This window comes from Haemaphysalis longicornis, unplaced genomic scaffold (assembly GCF_048455015.1).
Source record: "Haemaphysalis longicornis isolate Haplotype H1 unplaced genomic scaffold, Haemaphysalis longicornis Haplotype H1 scaffold_9, whole genome shotgun sequence".
In the NCBI taxonomy this organism is placed as follows: domain Eukaryota; kingdom Metazoa; phylum Arthropoda; class Arachnida; order Ixodida; family Ixodidae; genus Haemaphysalis; species Haemaphysalis longicornis.
The window spans coordinates 146,387,191-146,410,172 of record NW_027526460.1 but is presented as its reverse complement, the minus strand read 5'-3'; the positions used below and the strand labels follow the sequence as shown (position 1 = coordinate 146,410,172).

Below are 22,982 nucleotides of genomic sequence, written 5' to 3'. Positions count from 1 at the left end.
GAAGTTATTTACATTTAACACGTAAGTAAAGAGCGTTTCTTCGTGCGGGGTTATGATTGAGCCATTATAAAGGCCAATTTCCTTATTAATTTACACACCGTTTCATACTCTCGTTTACGTTTGTCTTTTTTCGTTTTAACCGCTAAAGCAATGTCGTGTGATGCGCGACCCGCCCCATTGTTTCTCATGAAGGCCGATTAACTACGATCAAAGTTCATAAAGAAATTTTGTGCCATAAATCCAGCCACGCAGAAAATTCCACTTTAGGAAAATGTACACTCAGTGCCTTGCAATATAGACAAAGGCACGACGTCCCCTTGTAAAATCCGTCCTTGCTGTGTCGTTCAACTGAACAAGCCTTGCAATATAGCCACAAGCTAATATCAGTTACACCAGGGTGTCCAACCGGAATCGAACCGAACCGAAAACCGAAACCGAACCGATATTTATGCCGGAACTGAACCCGAACCAAACCGTTATTTTTTGGAACTCAAAAGAAAAAATAAATGACGGTTAACGGGTCATGACGAAACTGTTCGACCATCCCTTGTTGATATAGCGCGGTCAATTTGATTTGGGATTTTTCTTCTTTGCGTACCATCAGCTTCGTGATGGTGCACAAATTGTTTCCCTTCAGACCAATCACAACACTATGAATGCCCTGTCTATTCGTGGCCGCAACTCGAGGAAAGAAATGCGCACGAATGTTGAAATCGTATGTTGCTGCTGGTCGCCCGCAGAAAATTTTACTTCCAGCTGCGAGCAGGCGATAAGAACCTAAGCTTTGCGCTTCCAGATAGAGGTCTCGCTGCGGCTGTTCAGGCACTGCACACCAACAGAAAATGACCATAAAAATAACAATATAATGAATTTTTGATAAATATCTTGCGAAATATTTCACTTTTTGCATAGCACAAGGAACGAAATTTTAAGACACAATTTTTCTGAACCCTTTATACTTTGTAGGCAGGGCAATGGTCCCTCGTGCATTAGGCAGCTTATAGATGGGCGCATAGAACTTTAAATTTGCCAAAAAGGGGGCAAGGTATTGCGGGTTATTGGTCACGGGGGGTTGCGACAAGACCATACCTTCAACAACCTCCAGGGCTCTTGTCATGGTCTAAACTTGCATCGACGGGTTGGTGTTTAGAATCGGCCCTACCGCTGCTCTTAATTAGATAATTACAGACCACTAGAAGGGGGGGGGGGGCACCGATACAAAACATGGACTAAATCTGCTGGTTCAGAATAACATAAAGAACATTCGGGTCGGAAAGCTCCTGGATATATCAATGGTATTTTATAGGTATTATCGAATGTATTACCGGGGAGCTGCCTCAAGGTAAGTTGCTGAATTTCGCGGAGGGATCTATCGGGTGGAGAATGTTTAGGCCGCTCAAGGCAACAGTGCATAGCGATATCATAAATTTTCATGCGTTCTCTGGCCTATCCGAGGGAGAAGTCACACACTGCCCGGTTGACCAAAAACAAGTCTTATGAGCAAAAATGTGGATGGACAGGTATAGCAACGAGATTGTCGCACCCACGCCCTCAAAGTGCCTAATTGTTGGATTCAATAATTCTTGGGGATGCACAGGGATACTCAGTGCTTGCATACTGCGATATATAACTGCTTACATTACTCTTGCTAAAATATCGCTCCACAAATTCAGATCTGTTTAGCGGTGAAACAATAGAGGCTCGATTATACAAGAGTGGTCGGAAAAAATGTCACCACATCAATTGCGAATGTTTTTACTAATTTTTTTTAGATTTTCAGTTGTATAAAAAGGCGAATAGATTTTTTTTGCTGGGCGTGAAAGGCAGCTTCATGTCGAAGTCGTTTAAGATTGCGGTCGGCGCTATTTCCCAGGTGCGTCTGCCTACAAGCTCTGCCTGGGACGTCAAAGCAACCATGAAAGCAAAATAAACCTTTACATTGTTTTATTTGAAAGAAATAGCCTTTTGTAAATCTATTTACCCTATTTCGGCTCTGCAAGACGTTGTTTTCACAAAAAAATTAGTAAGTATTGAAAAACCTTCAAGTTTGACTCTACCGATAGTCACCGCAAACGTATGTGGAAAAAAAAATTCACCCGCATTTCCCCGAAGAAGAGCATGGGGAAGTGCAAATGCACGGGTGATGCGAAGGAACTCTTCTTGGCCAATCGCCCTAAGTGGGTATGTGGTGGGGTCGCTTTCGCACTTAAAAACTCTTCTTGGCCAATCGCCCTAAGTGGGTATGTGGTGCGGACGGACGGACGGTGGTGGACGCGTGATTCAGGGTCGCTTAAGATATTACTGATTGTGGAATTAAAAGCTATTTAATTCCACACTAGCCTGGTCAAAGTTTCAATGACTTGTGGGCTTGGCGCCTCGTGATCCCGATGTATGCTATAGGATTCAACCAGGGCTTCAATCCCATCTCGGTGAGGTATATTTGTGTACAGAGAAGTTACATCTATAGTTACAAGGAAGGCGCCATCAGGGATTTTTATGTTGTTAATTTCCCGTAGGAAGTGGTTAGTATCACGAAGATATGCCGAATGGGTAGCGAAGGAACTCTTCTTGGCCAATCGCCCTAAGTGGGTATGTGGTGGGGTCGCTTTCGTACTTAAAAACTCTTCTTGGCCAATCGCCCTAAGTGGGTATGTGGTGCGGATGGACGGACGGCAGTGGACGCGTGATTCAGGGTCGCTTAAGAAGTGCATTCGCACTTAAAACAGATTTATCAGGGCGTTAACGGCATGTTAGCAATGAAGAGGTACGGTGAAACGAAACTCCGGGCATCACTAAACCTCACAGACCTTATTTTTAGAGGTGGCTTTGGTCGGCGGCTTCCAATAGCGAAAATGTGTCCCTGCGACATCATAAGGGCTGGGCAAAAAATTGCCCTCGGGAACGGGAACTTCATTCATTTACCAGGTTATCTAGCCTAATTTCTTCCATTAAGATCGACGTCATTGCCACAGGGAGAAAGCCATCCCCCGAATAAAACAAACTTGGATTTTTTGGTTCAAGTCCCTTCGAACTATAAAGCAAAATTTTATTCGCACTTAGTAGCAATTATTTTTTCCGAACCAGTTTGCAAACCGGTTCAAGCTTGCGAACCGGTTGGCGAACCGGTTCGGTGTGTTATTTAGTCGAACCGGACCTGAACGGGAACGACAATATTTCACCCGAGCCCAAACTGCAACCGAACAGGTATTTTTTTTTTTTTTGGGGGGGGGGGGTCGACACTAAGTTTTACTATAAAATACGTGGTACGTTTGAGTGCAACGATAGTTTTAAAGGGGCTTTAAATATTCTTCTGAAGGTCACCATTTCAATTGCGCAATCGCTAGAATACCCCCTTCACGGCAACGTGTACCAAATATTATACCTCTGCGTAAAGCTGGGGCCACACAAACACGCAACAAAGATCCCATCTTTCTTTCTTTGCTCACCCACCGCTTCCCCGCCGCCACACTGCCGTGCTCTGACGTGCGGCAGACTGCTTGTGACGCAGCCTCTGTGACGCATGAAGCACTGAGCAGTGCGGCTGCGCTGATGGTAGGCCCCGTTCAATGCTGTAGCCAATCAGCGTTCCCGGCTCTGGGGGAAACGCGGTTTCCCCCAGAAACCGGCGGCACGGCGTATGCACAGGCGGCACGGCGTATTCATCCTTCACTGGTTGCACGGACAAATGTCCGTCGTCGCCACCCGTTACACGAGCTCAGCTGAGTTTGTAGATATAACGCGTCGTTTACAAGGTATGAAAACGCTGAGAAAAACAGAGCGTATGTGCGGGCAAAAAACGCCCGCAACACATGCGACCACGGCAAGCATCTGCCTGCACGGTCGACAACGTGCCCACTGTGGGGTGCACGATACGGCATACACCGCAGCACCTAAAACTTGTCACCGCCCCCAGAGCGCCACTATTGTTGAAAATCAGTTTACAAATACGTGAAAGGGGGTGATAATGCAGTGAATGATTGAGCGGGGGATCGTCGTCGTCGCGGCCTCGCAAAGCGATGTCTGGATAGCTGCGGCGATGATAAGCCTTTTCTCCGACCTCGGTGGGACCACTTCACCGCGACAGCGTCGCATGCAGAAACACAGGTGGACTTCTATAGTCCTCGGTCGCACTCTTCAATTATTGTCGTAAGCGAGCATGTTGTGTTTGGAAGCCCCCTATCTGGCCTTCAAGCGCTCGTTTCCGCTATAATAACACTGACGTGCCTACGCGTGCGCTGCCGGCGCGAGAAGCAGTTCGATGCTGGCCCATAGCAAAAAAAAAATTCAAGCCGTTCCACTCAATGTGAAAGCTGTCGGAAGAGCCGTGATTCGCCATAATGTGCTCTACCGCCGTTATCCCCTTACTGCTATCACCCCATGCAATTTAAATTTCCCGCCTTCGCAGTGCTCCCGCGCCCCCTGCCTGAAACTGCGCCAGCCGGCCGGAGTTCTGTTCTCTTTGTGCTTTTCTCCCGGCACGTGCCGGCATTGCATTGCCACATTTTGCGTTTCGTAAAAACCAATTCAGCGGGCGTCCTTAACTAACGGAACGCGGGCGCTGCCGGTTAATTACGTATATTTTCCCTCAAATGTACCTGCACTTTTTTAAGTGCGAATGCACTTCTTAAGCGAGCCGGAATCGTCCGCCGCCGTAGTCCGCATAGCAACAGCTGCGGGTGCGCGCGCTCCTCGTCTTCCCTAGCAACGGGGGGAGATGGGCGCGCGCTGCCTGGCCGCTGACATGGCACATACCCACGTGGGGGATTGACCAGGAATCGGGCGTGAGAAGGGCTAATGCACCCGCTTAAAAGAGTACTGACACGAAATTTCAAAGCTGAGATCCGCTCTAGCAATCAAGTACAACGACAACACAAATAGGTGTCTGTGAATAAATGCATCTTTCTTTCTTTGTAGTTGTGTGTGTGTGTGTGTGTGTGATCTCTGTTTCGCGAACATTACCGAACCGCACAAATTCAACTCGTGCATTCGCACTTTCACATTCTTCCCCTCGGGAAATGCGGGGAATTTTTTTTTGCGCTAAACAACGGTAAGATGTATGACAAGCGCCAGCGTTTCACGAGTTTCGAACGCTTGTGACTATATATACCGCTTGGTATTCGAAGCGTCAGGGGTACGCTGGAAACAACAGCGTTACCCCGGGAAGCCGACTTGGTGCTCTATTTTCTTGCGTCGAGCGTGCGAGCTAGGACGACAAGGCAAGCGCCTAAAGTGCTGTGCACTTAAAAAAATATGGCGGGCCGACCACCTACCGGCACGGTAGCGGCTTAGTAGGCGGAGCTCGGCTGTCGTCTGCTAAAAACAAAAAGCGTGAAGTACCGCCGAGCGGAGCCAATGGCTGCGCGCATCTCGAACCAACCCTGTTTCTCTAGGTGGTCCTGCGCCTGGTCGGTGACATCACTGCTTCTACAGTGCTTTGGGGGGACGGTGTAATAGTAAATGCGCCAGGCCTTATTAACGAAAACGCAGCTAATACTCAACGCTTTATACCATTTTTGCGGCAGGACGTTCTTTGAATAGTACTTCAATTACGGCGCCTGCAATTGACTCCCACAGGTCGCCAAGTCCTTAGAGCATTAGGACACCGCCCGATACCCCCGAGGGAACAACAAAAACGCATCCCTGCGAGATTGCATCCGAGTGGCCCCAATCCCTCGAAATATGCGCGCCAACTACCACATTGGCCGCCGGGCTTCTCGGGCTCGAGCCCTTACTGCGCAATACGGGAACGACCCCAGCGCCCTGTACACCGATGCTAGCCCCTACCTTGCGCGCGCCGGCCACGTAGCCTGTGTAGTGACACATACTGGCCAATGCATCAATGCCGCTACTACTACAGCAACCTCAATCGATGTCGCTGAAGAAATAGCCATTGCCCTGGCCGCCACTTCTCGCTCTCAACCAGTTACTATCCTCACCGATTCACAGACAGCCCGCCGAAACTACCAGATTGGCCGCATTTCATTATCAGCCCTACTCATCCTCCAAAACTGCTCGACAATCCCCGATATCTGCATCGTCCGGGCTCCTGGACACGCCACCATCCCCGGCAATGAAGCGGCTCGCGCCGCGGCTTGCGATTTGATACACCGAGCCATTGCCGACGGTGGCCAATGTCTACCCCCTCAGGATAAACCCTACCCACTGATCGGCTACACAGAGATTCTCTCACATTACAAGCAAACTCGCCGCAGCCTCCCACCACCACACTGGCGCCTCTCCAGAGAGAAAGCTACAACATGGCGGCGTCTCCAAACAAATACCTTCCCACATCCCACCCGCCTCCACCTCATTTTCCCCACCCAACAACCTTCCCTCTGCGCTTACTGTTCCCAGCCTGGCACCCTCTACCACATCATATGGGAGTGCCAACGAACTCCAGACTTGCCCCCCTTTCCAACCCAACCTTCGAGCATTGGAGGGCTTCCCTGGCCAGCACGGACCCGGATATCCAGCTTAAGTTGGTGACCCGAGCACGGACGGCCAGTCGAAGTCAAGGCATCCCGGACTAGGGACGCCTTCCACGGAGCGAGGCCCGCACATCAGCCTCTGCTGGATAAATAAAACTATTTATTATTTCTCTCAACGATTGCGCACGTAAAATCTCAACCTTTAGAACCCTGTTTAGGGCCCCTTTAACTGTCGCGCTATTAATTTATTTTAGAGTCTCAGTCGCTTTACGAAGCTTACTACCCTGCTTTTTTACACGCACCATCCCTAATTTGTAATTTTGTTCCTCAACCTATAGGTTTCGCCGGCAATTTTATGAAGCTTTGGAAAAGGATATTTGGTGTTATTGAATCGCCAGTGTTTTTTTCTTTTTACCGGATCACGTCTCTGCCTACTCGAGACGGTGAGCATCGCCTCCTGTATTTTTACAGGAGGCGATGCGGTGAGGCGTCAATATTGCAGCACACGACCATCTCGATATAACTGCTACCACAGTGTATTATTATGTTTTTATTTCTGCGAAAGCTTTCTTAGTGGGACCGATGGCCTCCTGGAAAAAAACTAAGGCATATCCCCATAGACTGTTTGGTCGACCGAAAAGCTTTGATAAGCTCTCTGGACATGGCGCGTGCGTGAATCAGTGTTTACATTGTGTCAAAGGGGTTACTCGGATAAAAGGGTTACTCGGACTGTTCTAGATAATGCCGTAGACGCATCGATCATGAAGGACGAGTAAAGTAATATATGTTTCAATATCAACCCCGCATCGGTATACATTTAGATCGTTCGCAGATTCGTCTACCTAATGCCCGAAAAATGGGCGCATGGGTTCGTTCGTCCTTTGGATTTGGGTCTTCGAAGGTTTGGGGATAAATTGTACGCCTTTTAAACTAAGGTCGGACGCGCTTTTTGCGAAGAATTTTTCGCACTTTCGATGCAGTTTTGTTATCACGGAAGTACCGCTGTTTTCTCAACTTTCTTTAAGAAAGCATGGTAAAGTCTTTTTTTTTTTCTAGCGAAGCGTGCCTTTTTTAACCCTGCCTTTGCGTCCTGCGTCTAACTGGTCCATTACCTATTCATTAAAATTGATAAATCCTGTTTCGTATAGTTTTTTTCCCTCCGGTTTGGGCAGCTGCAGCTTCGCTTGCAGTATGCTGAAGTAAATAACGGGCCGATCAAAAATGCAAAGTGATAATACCGCTCAGGGGCGGTATTCCCGTGTTTTGTCCCTTTTGAGTCCCTTTCAAAAGTGTCCCTTTTGAGCGAGCCCTGATTGGCTAAAAGCGAACACCCGGATGTGACGCCATGCAAGTACGGCGAAGGTATGAGCCGTGGTTACTCGGAGCAGACGATTTGGAGCAGACGATTTTTCGTCGCCTTATTGTTGGTTCGCTCGCGGAACAATAAACACATAAAAGAGACTCTGATACGGTTTCAGTTCTTTACAATGCGTTTGCAAGCAGAGTTACGGTATTTGAATCAAAGGCCCACTGCTTAACCGGAAGTACGTCACGATGAAAGGGACGCAAAAGGGACGTTTTCAAAAGGGACAGTTATGAGAATACCACCCCAGGTGTGATTTTTGTGTGAACTGTGCCTTCCAGCTATCGTGGGCGTCTATCGAACCAATGCTACAGCGCCACCTTTATAAAATTGTCCCGTGAGGTTTTAAGATTGGAGAACACCAAAGCGGGCCACGGCTTTTGACGTCATCGCAAACACAGGGAACGCAGAGGTCTGTTTCAGGTTTGCTGTAGACCCAACAAGAAACAGATATTTTGGGGGTCTACCGAGTTGGCATTCTGTAGCCGGCCGCACCTCGCGCGTTTAACGCGCCGTCGCTACACAGGCGATGAGGCGTGCCGCAGTGGAGGGCTCCGGACAAATTTTGACTATCGGGTGTCTATAACGTGCTCGGCGTTGAATGTCACAGAGAGGGAACCTTCTTCTGCCTTGGCTTCTTGGTATCGACTCGCGAGTGAGAGCAACAGCCACATAATGAAGCATCGATATGCGTTCTCGCTCTGTAATCTGCGGTTGATGACGCTAGTTGGTTCGCGAGAAAAATCTCTCCTGATCACGCCACTGAATAGCTTACGGCGCCCTATCAGGGACTATTCGACACAATGTAATGGCACTCCAAAGACTACCCCCCCCCCCCCTTCCCCGCCTGATAGCGGTCGTTGGATGCAGCACCAAAGATAATAAAGCGCAAAATTGAAACGTAGCTTAGCCGATTAGATTGGGCTCTTCCCCGCTTCAAATGACAGCTTTGAGGGAGTGTTAGGCTATGCTCAGGCTACCGACGCAAACGCCATACCGTAATCTGTGGACGTAAAAAAAACGGCGTGTCATGCAGTTAGGTGGGCTGAGACGTGAAATGAAGTCATTCTTAAAGTTATTACGGCAGTTGCGGTAACAGACTCAACCCGGCCTTAAACTCGTTTCTTGCCACACTACGTAATCATTGTCAAATGCAAGGGCCTAAAAAGGAAAACAAAATTGTCAACACCATTCCTGCAGCCTCTCTAATAGTGTGGCCCACCGTAAGTGCCATTTATAATTAGAAATGGATGGTGTCTGCACATAGCCTGCGCCTGGAGCTTTTCTTGGGGTGCAGACAATGTGCAGACACCATCTAAACAGCTTATTTTCTCCTAGGCGCGACCTCAGTTCAAACGAGGTACTGGAGCTGCTCCGAGTTCATTTTATATGCGTCAGCTTTTTCTTGCCTTGCTGTAAGAAGCTCTCCTCTGGATTTACGCGCGCACTAGAAGGTGGAGCCCTAAGCACATGCTGTGATCAAAGGCAGCGAAATACATTGGAACGTTCGATTCACTTACCTCAGCTTTGTAGTCGGGTGCTGCACGCCATTTGTACGAGATACCGCCTGAGTTGGTAACACAGGTGAAAAAAAATTGCCGATTTCACCAGTATGTGTCCTTGGCAAACGCTCGATTAGCGCGGTGAATTTCCTTAGTGGTTATTTTAAATTTATTCTTTGGTGAGTACAAAACGTAGAGTTCGCGGGATGCCACCTGTTTGAATTCCAACGCGCTATAATTAGTGCCATGCATAATACCGGATGTGTGACAGTGGGGGTGAGAAAGTGCTGCTATAATGAAATCCAATGGCACAATTAGTCAGGAGAGGAATAGGCAAGAACTGGGGCACCTAGTGAAGTGGAAATTAACACTTAAAACGCAGAATGTCGTCGATAGTGAAATACCAGGGATCAAAAAGAATTCAGCATGCATTAATGGCTAAGGAAAATATTCTGAAGCCGAATAACAAACGTCCTGCCGACTGTATCTCTCGTATCGAATTCGTCGTCCTCATCTGTTTTAGCGCCGCACATCTTCATCGATAGTGAATAAACAGATGAACCTCTTGTGATAGGGATTTTTAAAATGCACTTTTGTTTTCGCCAATCGTCTCAGCTAGACTTAAATATGTGAGCACTGGTGATCTACTGGCAATTGAACGTAGCGGGCGGCAGCTGAGCGCCACAACCCAGCTGTACACGTTATACCGTGTACAGGTCCGAGTCACATCAGCGCGTTGGAGTGGCTTTGTGGCGCTCAGCTACCACACTGAGCTCGTTGCGCGCATCTGGGGCGCTGTTCCCATTTTGATTCTGAGGTTTAACGCGCCGGCGCTACTCAGGCGACGAGGCGCGCCGTAGTGGAGGGCTCCGGAATCATTTCGACCACCTGCGACCTCTAACGCGCGCCGAAATCTCCAACACGCGGGTATTTTCTCTCTTCGCCTCCATCAGAAAAGCTGCCGCCGCGACAGGGAATCGAACCCGTGTCCTTGGGCTCAGCAGCACAACACCTTCGCCGCTGAACCACCGCGGCGGGCGGCTGAAGGTCCGAGCGAGCTAGCTCTGCACGCAATTACAATTTGGCAAATCTAATGATGGCCACCGGTTTGACTGATGATCCTCCAAAATTTCGTCAATACAAGCAAACACGTAACTATAATAAAAACGGTAATTAACGGATTCTAGTTAATCATTTCACTAATTATCACTTGGAATTCATTTTATAGCCCTCGCCGCGGCCACTAATCCTTCGCGCAAAAGAAACATTTTTACCTCCGAAAGCCTATTTTTTTAAATGACTTGAAGTCTTCCCTGAAACACCTGTATATCATCTAACCCATACTCAAAAAGCCGTATTATGTTGTTGACAATGCAAATCATACTTTAAAGGTACCTCCGGCAGAACTTTAACCATGCTACTAGTTATTTGAAAGTGCCACAATATAAGACACTACTTCGTCCAAAGTTTGAGCATGCGGCCACAGTTTGAGATACGAACATGGCGTCGCTCTGTTACAAGTTAGAAAGCGTTCAGAATCGTTCATCGTGTTTCATACTGTCACATTGTCACCGCACGTCTACTCTTATAAACTCAAGCCTTTCTATGCGTGTTCTCGAACGTCGCTGGGACGTTTTCTGGTTACGTTTACTCACAAGATGTATCCTATTCCCATTCTTGGGAACAGGCTGCTGTCCAGGTCATCTTTAATGTCGTCCCGCATCGATAACCATTACAAAGTTCCAGTTAAGTTCTGGTGTAATCCTTTTTCTTGATTCGATAATTGGAATCGCCTTCCTCGGTCCGTAGCTTAAGTTGCCAATGCGATTGCCCTTTGTTCAGAGTTAACCAACTTGTGTTCATAACAAGGTGTTAGCGGCTAGGTCTGTTTTTTTTTTCTCGCTGATTTTGTCTATTATATTCCCACCCACTCCCTGTAATGCCGTAATACTCCCTGTGTAATGCCGTCGTGTTAACCCAAATAAATGAATCAAGTGCTCGCAGGAATTTTTTCCACACCAGTGTACTGGCATTAATACCGCAGCCAAACATCGTCTCTTATTACAAATCGGCGGAGAACCCCCCACAACTGTCGCAACTTGCACTAGAGATGCAAGGCTGGAGAAGCAGCAGAGCTGGCGGCCCCTCTTCCTCTGTCGGAGACCCGGTTGTTGCACCTGACATTTATTTCCGAACCTGCCGCTCAAAGCCCCCAAGACTGGCAGGCCCGGATCCTCTCGTCCGCAGGCTTTCACATCTCTCCCAAAGTGGACCACGTTCGCACGCGCTAGAAACCACGGCCAAGTCCAAAGCCAACGCCCGCGCTACTAACCCAAAGAAAATGTTGAATGCGATGATAGCTGAGTCGGATAGATAGATGCCAATTTTATAACGCGAGGGGCCCATCTTCGATTCCGACCACGGCAAGCATATTTTTGTTCAATTGGCTGCACATGTTATTGTTCCCCGCTGTCGCTAACCCTGTACCCCTCGTGCCTTTGCTGCGTCCCTGTGGTTAAGCTGCCGGTTTCACGGCGTAAACGTCCATAGTTGGATTCCCGTAACCCCCTAACCCCATTGTCTTCTTGAGGCTTAGAGGTTTTCTAATGCGACAGACGGAAACGCTCGGCCCAAAAGACTATGCTGTTAGAACGACGGTTCGCAGTGGTGCCTGCTTTCAGAACCGCACGCTTTCCTTGATCTTGCAGTTTGGGTGTGGGTGTTCGTTCTTCTGGATTTTTCCTCTGCCTGCAAAACCAGGCTATGTTGGCGATGTGACGGCCTCCCATATCGCAGCGTAACGCTCTCGCCCTTGTTGTCCGCTGGCGAGCAGACTCCTAGCTCGTCTCCGGAGGGAGGGGGTAACGGAACGGAGCAACCGTTCGTCCGTTAAGAACGAACGGTTGGGGGAGTAACCGTTCGTCCCCTCGCATTTACTCCCTTAGGGGAGTAATGGTTGTGGCAACGCAGTTAGTACCACAAAGGAGCAATGGCGCTCCCACGTTGTTCTCTTCTGTCTAAGAGTGTAGGCGCTTCCAAGAGTCCTCTTCATCTCCCGTGGCGAAGCTTTCTGCCCCCAGGTTACTCGAAGCTGCCATAGGCGTAACACGTGATCCTTCCTACGCTGTTGCAAGAATGCCGCTAGCCATGCCTTACGAAGAGAGGCTCCCTATGTCACGAAAAACGGCGGATTAACCACTCCTACCATAGCACTGCCCATTACAGCACGGGAGAAATCGGAAGCTTCGACACGGTAAAAAGCGCAACAAGACGGGGACACAAAAAAACAGTTACACCGTTGAGTCTTCTGTAACTGTCTCGCCTTGTGTGCCCGTCTTGTTGTTTAACAAGTCGAGGTCGTATCACCAACTACCCCAAGTTTCTGCGAGGAATCAGAAGACCGCGTAGCGCCCGTAGCTTCGTGAGTGACTTGACTTCGAACTTCTCTATACTTAAAACTGCGCATACGGACGGGACAAGGAAAAGAAGACACAGGACGAGCGCCTTGTCCCGTCCGTATGCGCAGTTTTAAGTATGAATATGAACCAACTAGCCCAACAACATGCTTTGCTTATCTTTATTTTGAACTTCTCGGTTTCTATGAGAGGTGAGATTCCGGTTGTGAAAGAGCTTTGCGTTACGAACTAAATGCACTTGATCCCACGGGCGCGCGGTTCCCTCCCGCACCCTTCATCACTCCCCCTCCCCCCCCCCCTCCTCCCTTCCTGCAACCTCGCGTACCCGGTGCTCCCGTCTCATTTCGCCGCTGCCGGACACAAACACCGGCGCGACAATGCTACTGCTAAGTGCAGAATTTTATTGTGGCTAACAGCACAAACTAGAACAATTGATTGATAAAGTGAAAGCTCCCCACACATCACATCGATAGCGCGTGGCACAATGCTCTTGCGCTCACTCCCCTCTGGATCCTCCTATAGATTGAGACCTGGAAAGGTCGACATTCCGCACCTCACAGACAACCCATGGACAACCGGCACTTCTGATACGGTCGCACGAAATAGGAAAACAAGGACACACACCGAAGAATCATTTTTTAGACAGTGTGGACATTAAAAGCAATAGAACAAAGGCTCTTATCCGGCAATATTGACACTACTAAAAGTCATAACAGTTCAAATACCAAGTACTAGAAGCAGGGATGCCCTTACTGTGCGCAGATCCCTGAAGCTTCCCAACTTGATAATGACATCGATGATGTTGATGTTGCCACTGCCCTTTTTCTTGGCGGGGGCGGCTGCAGAAAGGGTGGCGCAGAGCAGGAGGGCCGCCGTGCACAATTTGGCGCCTGGGACACGCATCGCTTAACTGTCCTGCATAAAAAGACAAAACAGCTGCTGTTGATAGAGCCGCAAACAAAATTTTCGCGATTGGAATTAGACACGTTCACTGTCACTTTATTTCTAAGTCCCAGATTTTTGTTTGTTTGTTTTTCATTGAAAGGGAATGCGTAGCTTTTGCCTGTTATTATGTGCACTGGGGCCAGATTCTCCCATTTGGGCCAATCTGCGTCTGCAGCTGTAATTTGTATACCCCCCCCCCCCCCTGTGGTTTTCTGCTTTGTGAATGTCACCTAATCTGGACCTGCCTTGACTGTACAAATCACGGGCAGCTTTCCAAAGGCATAAGACGCCAAGGGCTATAGCGTAAAGCCATGGCTACGTGCAGCACGGCGCCTACCCGACTAACAGCGGCTGCACTAGTTATTCTTTTTTCGCTCGCTCTGCCTACGTGACGCATTATCGGGCACCTTTATGTACATATTCATAAAGCAATAGAACTGTAAGTGTACCGAGATCATATTCCACTAACGTCTGGCACCGCACATTAATTTTTATTGCAGTCGAAATAATAGAAAACGCAGCAAGGTGAACCATATGAGCTGCACTAGACGCAACCAATCAAAACGAACAATTTTTTGCTAGTTAAAAGCTGTAAAGGAGACGGGGCTCTGTTGGCGGGGGTGTGTTAGCAGCGTCTGTGGTAACTGCCACCCGATGACGGGCTGGGTAGACGCTGACAGGTTTTTGCCCCAGGGGCTACGTTGAGCTAGTTTTGTGTTGTTCTTTTTATAAACCCCTGTGCAATTAATGTCATCGCTTCCCCTGGGAGTGAGTGGTGCACAGGCAGGCAAGAGCCGACCGTGCCCCGTGGCTTGGATTGCTCGTACCCTTAACGGCAGGGTCTGTGTTACCGGTGCTGTACGATTGTTAGAATGGTAACAATAGCAATGCTATTCTATTAAATTGCTCCTGGTCTAATTGTATTTTCATGGGACACAATTTATGTAAGGATATATTTGTGTCTTATTTTGCGCTAGGGATAATACTGCCACAGCACAGCCACTGAAGTACTTAGAAAATGGTAATATCACCTGCCCAATAGCAGTTACCAATTGGTCATTTGTTTTGTCCAGATGCCAAATAGCTTTGCAAAAACTGCTCTGAGTCATTAACAGTGCCATAAGTTCCCACAGTCTTCCTCAACACTTGTTCTCATTATACTGATGGAAGGGTTAGGTGCAGTTAAAGATTCAATTGCGCTATGTACAAGGAGGCACTAAGCCACAGATAACATTCACTGTAACTGATGCCACACTAAACCTTGTCTTCCTTTTCCTCGAGAATTCCACCGTGATACTCCTCTACTTTGTCAAAAGGCGATAAAATATTGAGATGAAGCTGACCTTTTGCGGTACCCCGCGGCAATATGTAACAATCTTCCTGTTCTTGTTCTCGTGAAGAGAACCTTTATCATATCACTAGCGGGCTATCAGTGCCGTGCATATGCAATGTCTATATAATAATAAAAAATTATTCTTTCTTGATCTTTACAATGCATGTATCAACACAGGATACATTCCACCATGGTGGAAGGAATCAAATGTAATCCTAATACCAAAATCCGGAGATAATAAAGGAGCCAACAAATATAGACCCATAGCAGTCAACTCTATACTAAGAAAAATACTTGAAAAAATAATTAAAGACAGAATATATTACTTTTTAACCAAGAAAAAGCTCCATAGCACAAAACAATTCGGATTCACCCATAACACGTCGGCAACCATCGCCTTAAACGAGTAAAAAAAGAAAATTCATCAAGCAAGATTAGATAAAGCGGTATGTGTTGTCATTTCTTTAGACATAAAAAACGCATTTAGCTGTATTAAATCATCCGTCATTGTAAACTTTCTAAAAAAAATCAGGATGTCCGAAAAATTTGATTATTTCGACTCATAATTTCTTTAAATTATCTATAACATACAGAAATCAAAAATTCAACTTTATCTTAAGTCAGGTTCTCCGCAGGGGTCACTTTTAGGTCCATTACTCTGGAACATCACAATTTTAGACCTCCTAAACAGCAAATTTCCTAGTGATGTATGTATTCAGGCTTTTGCCGATGACTTAACTTAGTAATAAGAGGCAATTCAAGAGATAATATCGAACAAAAGGCAACCGAAGCGCCCAGAATAGTGGAAAAATGAGGAATAGACAAAAATCTTACATTTAACACAACAAAATCAAAACTCACTTAATAGGTGAAAAGTACATTAAAAGACCTCCCATTATCAAACTAGGAAACAAAAATCTTAAATTCTGTAAAGAAATTAAAATATTAGGCGTCTATATAGGCAGCAAGCTCAGTTTTATTCCTCATATTAACTATGTAAAACAAAAATTAAACCAAATAATAAACAGCCTAGGAAAATTTACAGCATACAACTGGGGGCTTACCAGCAAACACCTACAACAAATTTACATCAGAGTTATAGAAAGAATAATAGTTTATGCCGCTCCAATTTGGTATAAGAAACAGGTACTAATGAGAAAAAACTAAGAAGTATTCAAAGAACAAGCCTCATTAATGTTACCAAAGCATTCAAAACAGTATCCAATCCGGCCTTAAACATCATAGCTAATGTCCCACCAATTCATCTGGCGATCGAAAAAGAAATTGAAACATTTAACGTACTTTTCGCGGGAAAAATGTTCACCTGGAAAAACCGCACTTTTACGGGAGACCAAATAAGTAACAAAGTAGATATATGGCAGCTGCATCCAGCAGATAAGATATCTTTCACGTATCTTACTCAACCAATTTCGCAGACAGATTTTGTAGTATTTACAGACGGTTCGCAAGATAAAGCCGACATAGGAGCAGCTTTTATAATTCTAGATAAATGCGGCAAAATAGTAGAAACCAAACAATACAAAGTTCCGGAGTACAGCAATAACTTTGAGGCAGAAAGAATCGCGATTTTAAAGGCAATTGAATACCACCTAACTAGCATCAAAGAAGGTAACGTACAGTTGTATACTGATAGCCTATCAACCCTAAAAGCAATTAGCAATCCGAATAATCGGAACCCAAATGTATTAGAATTAAACAAATGCTAAACAAAATAGTAAAACAGGACAAAATAATGTTAGCTTACATTAACGGTCACAGTGGCAATGTCGGTAACAAAATAGCGGACGATATGGCTAAAAAAGCAGCAAAATATGGCGAAACAATTGTCTGCCCTATTTCACTACAATTTATCAAAAAACAGCTAAATATTAACTTAAGGAAACATTGGAATGTTGAGTGGCAACAATAAGGATTTGAAAGTTACAATTTCCAATAGATAAAGAATATTCACAAAATTCCGGACCACTTTCCCACCAACTATTACACGTCACAGTTTATCACTGGACACGGTAGATTTCCGTTTTATTTTCATAGGTTCGCCATTACAAATAATAACATGTGTAAATGTAACCCACCAGCAGACAGTTTCGACTACTATTTACAGGACTGCCCAATAACAAACAAACACAGAGAACAACTTCTTAATATCCATACAAATTATCTCGTAAGAAGGAAACCAGAGCTAATAAAACATACAAAAACATTACAAATTTTAGAAGAAATAACAATAATATTTAACGCTAATAATCAACAATACTAAGACCCTAACAATTAACAACAAACAATAACTAACAACTAACAATAACTAATACTAACAACCCTCAAACATTTTGTCACAATTTCACACACACGCAGAAACAAATTCAGCGGCAAATAACGCGTAATAACTTTTAGACCTTTTGTATTTATCTGCGCTCTGTAGGAGACATTTTCTGCGCACTAATCTAATTTAATTACCTTTTTACATTTTTTTTTACATTTTAAATCCAAACATCCATTTTCAATGCATGTAATTTATCCGTTATACTTCTGTGGAACGGGAAGGGTTTGGGTTTCAGTTCATGAGCCCGTTTAGTAAAGTCAAGCTTATGAGAACCAAAACCATGACCCGGGGGTCAAATGACGTTGCCAAGAAAAACCCTCAAAAATCGATTTCTGAGTTTTTTTTTTTCTGAATGGCCTCATTAGACCACGTGAAACGACACCACCATAAACACCAAACTTTCTTCCACAAAGAGACTCCGCACTTTTTTTAGTGGAGGAAATTTTAGCTTCTACTCAAACAGTAAACTATTCCATTCCACTCTTTGAAAGGCGGCAAGGCTACCTCCACTGAACACGCTGTTCCAATGCCAAAATTGTTCATTTATTTTATTTTATTTATTCATAATACCCCCAAAGGCCCTCTCACGGGAGGGTATTACATTTCGCCATACGGCGAAATGCTGCAATACTTGATTCCTTAATTTATTACTTTAGCAGACAGAAATAGCTTTGATGGCGAAAATGGGTTCTTTCCCTCAATTTCGCGGAACGCCATTGCTGTCAGCTTTGTCTCAGTGGCCGTGCTCGTATGAATCAACTTGTCCTTGTTTGACGTTTTTCAGCTTATGGAAGAAAGGGTAGATATTTCTAAAGCACACATGGGCAGGCTTAGGTGTCCTAAACCATTTTGAAACTTCACACCACCCGCTCCCTGCGAAAAATGGTTTCAGAAGTTCTAACGTTAATAATTATACATTTCTGTACCACCAAACAAGCATACCCCAGAATAGTAAGAATTGTCCCTGAGGTTTTAAATGCCGATGCTAAACGTAGGCTATGAGGCTTGCCGGAGGGGACAAGGGATTAATTCATAACTCCTGGGGATTTTTAACTTGCGCCGATATCACGGGACTCGGGCGTTTTCATTTCCTCCAACACAGAATCGCCTGTTGCAGCCGGGATCGAAACCACACGTGAAACACATCGCGCCTTAGCCACTCAGCCACTATGTCGTGTTCAACATTTCTGAGCATGCAAAAATCAGACTACAGCACTGCACGGGCCGATTTTTTCTGGCACGGGCTCGGCCCGGCCCGAAACCGCCATGCAGCGGCCCTGTGTTTTCAGATACGGCCCGTACCCCGCCCGAGCCCGACGGGTTTCGCTCTGGGCCGGCCCGGCCCGGCACGTTTCAGCCAATTATGCCTTGAGCATAAACGAGGTACTGTCCAATCCCGAGTTATTGTGAAGGTACCAGCAGCACACAAGATATTTTTTAGAGAGTGCTGTGAGAACTTGAGACATCGTCACGATTTTCAGTATTACTGCGTATACCTCCGGTTAATTACGCCAGTAACACTTTTGCGAAATACTTGCAGGGCAATATTATAAGCGGAGGCATAGGTGGGTGTCTCTGATCACTCAGTGCTGATCACTCAATGTCCTTATTGCATTTAAAAGAATGACTACAACATACAACGCCCGCATAAAGTGGAAAAACGGTGGACATTCATAGTTGAGTTTGCATTAATTTATGACAAGCTGGTACTGTTGAGTAACAACAGCAGAAAATTCTCCTGCAAACTTCGTTCATTGCACAATGCAACGAGAAGGGGGGAAAACGCGCTGTTACTGCTCCTGGTGCTGGTGGGATTACGCCAGGCTGAGTAGCTGAGACCGGCAGCCAGCCGGAGCCTCTAAATGCTACCGCGGGCCTGAAAGAGGTGCATCTTCCATGACGCATTTCGCGGGAGGAGGCCGACGAGAGGAGAATGCGGTGTCAGAGGAGGTTGGCTTGCCAAAGCTGCGCCGCCTGACTTCATGCTCTCTCCTAAAAGTTTTATTCCTCCATGCAAACCACGCGTTCGCCGTTCGACGCCGTTGCGGCACCCTGGCTCACCGACGGGGACGGGCGCGGTAATGCGCGGCGCCTCCTCTCATCTGTCTTCTCGGTCTTTTAGAGTTCGTTGCCTGGGTTGCGTGTCTTGTAGTTTCGTGTTAGAGCAAACATACGAACCAATAAAGCCAAGCATTAGCATACACGTGAAATTACCCACAGGTATGAATCCCGGGCCTGATGCGGGCCTGACTCAGGTCCGAGCCCGACCCGGGCCCGATCGAACAATCCCTTCCCCGGCCCGACCCGGCCCGACCTGGCCCGATTCGCCCCGTGGGCCGGTCCGAGCCCGGGATTTCGGGCCGGCCGGGACCCGTGCAGTGCTCTACGATCTATCTCTTGCGCGGCAAAGCCGGCATGGAATGCGACACAATTTCACCGAAATGCCTCATGTTCACTTTACACCTGATCCTTCAATTTCTATTGAACACATTTGCATTCTTGATAGAATAACGTTACGTAGAGTAAACAATAAAACAATACAATGGCAAGTTTATTACGCTAATACAAGGTACCATTGAGACCACCCTAACCTCCACGGCATTCCCATGCTATCCATAGTACACTGGATTTAAAAAATAATATTGTAATGCATCCCAGTTAAAATCATCGAGGTTACCGCTTTGGCTTCGGCACACAGTTACCAAACGGAAGAAATTACATAAATAACAAAAAATAGCGAAAATACAAAGAGGAAAAGATAGAAAAAAGGACAGGAGAAAGAACAAGTAGGTTCCGCAGATAAAACAAGCATTATTTATTATTGTACAGCTGTTCAGGGGAAATCCCTCATCGCCCCATTCATTTCAAGTAACTGGGAATTTCAAGGGCATGAGCCCAGTAGACACATTTTGAAATGTAGTATCTCAGAATGAGACGTGGGGAACAGGGCCTACGTCCGCTGTCGATTGCGAGCTGCCTGGGCAATCATCCGCGACAATTGAACAAAGGTATAGGGCACTGCCTTATAAGGGGAACGATATCGGCAATGGGAAGTCGGCTTCAATTCCTTAATCAGTTGCTGCCGCAGTATTGCTTCATTGCAGCATTGCTTGCACCACAGCTAGGTAGCTTCTATTGTTACGTATGTGGTAAGCCCGATAAGCAGACGCTTCAATACCTAGGGCCGAAAAATCAAGCGATGCCTCTGTGCTTTCCAAAAAAGCGTCGTTTGATTTTAATGCTTACCGCAGCTAATACAGGCGGGAGATGTAACTCAGTAATCAATGCCGTAAGCGTGGCAGTAAATATACTTTATTGTAACCTGCAAATGACGGAAATAAATTATGACTCTACCACCTCACGCGTTAGCAAAGAACGTCACGCGTTAGCAAAGAACGTTACTTTTTGGTTCCTCTCTTAATATTATGATAACAGGACGGTAATGATTGCTACTAGAAGAAAAGAAGACAATACGAGCACACAGAAAAACCTCATGAACCTGGTAGAGTAATCACAAAAACGTAAATGTGTACAAGTGTCGCACGGCAGACTTTTGACTGCTTCGCTAGCGGATTTCAAAACCAAATGTAAATCTGACGATAAACGTGACCCTACACGGAAGTCCAAATATATTGCCGCGCGTACATTGCTCGTCGTTTTTTTTTTTTTTTCAAAACGCTACTAAGTCCGTTACTGAAGTACCAAAGTAAGGAATGGGTTACGGGTACGTCATTACTGCTAACGCGTTACTGCCGCTGCTGCCATAACTATACCTGCCTAACTGGTATGCCGCTTGAATCCTGAACATATCTGTCCTCAGGATCTACCGTAACTGGGAAGCGTCTCTGACGTGCATTTGTTCGCAAATGCAAGCAATCCTTTTTTGTCAAGGGGTTACACAAAAACATGCTCATTGAAATTATTTCCATCAATCGAGCAATTTTGCGTTGACAAAGAGTTAAGCAAAATTTGAGCCGGTTTTTTTTATTCTTTTTATTAGCCTAGCATGTGGCAGCCCGAAAATCACCACATCTTCTTGTTCAAACAAAAACCACCACACAGTGCCGAAACCTCCAAATTCCATTAGCACAGCAAATTAAGACTTGCCGCTATTCCACCATTTACAGTGACTGACGGCTGCACTGTTTGCATCCTCCTCTAGAATTGCTACTCGTTTCTGACCTGACGGCTTCAGCTGGGCCACTATATTCGATCACACCAAACCCGCATTTCGTTCCTAAAATAATGTCAGCCCACGATCAAAACTCAGAGACTCCGAAGGGTTCAATGAGTATAGCCCATTGAGTGAAAAAGCCGGCGACCGGCGTCCTTAACAGAAAGCGGCCTGCTCGAATGCCTTCCACATTACCAGGCGTAACACTTGAGCGACTCCGAGATTGAAGTGTTTCACAGCACGAGGCATCTCCCACCACGAACTAGCCACGACTCGGAATTAGCGAGGGGTGGTAGCTCACGCCAGTTCAAAGCAGATAAAAGGGATGGAATAACTCAGCCGAACGAGAGAAAAGGCAAGCGGCGAAACTCACCACCGTCGTAAACTTCCCCACTACACAACAGAATTAAGAAACGAGCAGTGGTGCACGTTTTTGGACGTTTTCGGCGTGTTATTCATCATTAAATTTATTCGTATTTTTATAGCCCCACGGCCATGCTTTCTGGTTGTTGTTACTAAAACATTGTTTGCAGGTGTTCTGAAGTCTCACTCACCAAGACTATGTCCTCCTCAAACGTCAAAATTGCTCAAGTATTCCCTGTTTATTCTTAATCATATGTTTTCCCAGTTAGGCTTTCTAAATACCTCCTCCAGACATGCTGTGAATAGTTTTGGAGAGATGGCATCTCCCTGCCTTACTCCCGTTCGGATCACAAATTTATCGCTTTACTTGTGGATGATTATCCTGCCCGTGCATACCTCATACATGTCTTCTGGAATTGTTATGTAGGTTTCCTCTATTCCCTGGTCTTTTAGTGCTTCTAGCAAGGCTGTGGTGAGTGCGGAATCAAACGCTGTCTCATAGTCTGTAAATGCCATGTGAAAGGGTTTAATGTACTCTGAGGATTTTTCTATCGCTTCATTGACAACATGGATGTGATCTATAATTGAGTATCATTTCCTAAACCCATCGTTCTGCGGGGTTTCATTCTCACTTTGACTTCTTTCGAAACGGGCAGTGGTATATATACGGCGGCTATATATCCCCCTGTTCGTTTCTAAAGAAGTCAACGTCAATCTTGACAACGTTCAAGAACGCACGTGGCACCTACGGCAGACAGGTAGTCTCCCCTGTCGCGTGCTGCTCCATCGCATTCACCAGTCTTTATTTCCCTCCTCTAACTGCTCATCATGCCCGCCACTGCCCGATACCATATCCCACGCCATGTGGGATTCTCCCAATGATCCTTTTCCCTATAAGTGCCGTGCTAATTGCTTTCAGAAGCAATTCCAGCTCGAAGCCATAATAACAATCAAGCTTGCTTGTTTCACCGTCGCTCATCCCCGTTTCAGCTTGTACGTATATATGGGTGACTATCAAGGAATATGCAGCAGCTTCACAACTCTTCTGCTTTGATCAAGGTGTTTAAAATTTAGAGCAACTATAGAAAAGAAGACGATGACGAAGCTAGCAGGA

The 22,982-nt window shown here is 46.1% G+C and overlaps 1 protein-coding gene across 6 annotated transcripts in view; it reads right to left on the bottom strand.

Annotated features, from left to right (window-relative positions):
- Positions 1–22,982, bottom strand: part of LOC144153574 (sphingomyelin phosphodiesterase-like) — a 197,259-nt gene that overhangs the window by 44,052 nt on the left and 130,225 nt on the right. For 4 of the 6 annotated variants that reach the window (XM_077685196.1, XM_077685198.1, XM_077685195.1 and 1 more), the window contains exon 2: positions 13,463–13,624. In XM_077685196.1, the coding sequence (XP_077541322.1) occupies positions 13,463–13,612 (150 nt within the window). In that variant the 5' untranslated portion in view covers positions 13,613–13,624. The remainder of the gene's footprint in view (positions 1–13,462; positions 13,625–22,982) is intronic. The other 2 variants (XM_077685199.1, XM_077685197.1) reach the window with 1 other exon arrangement.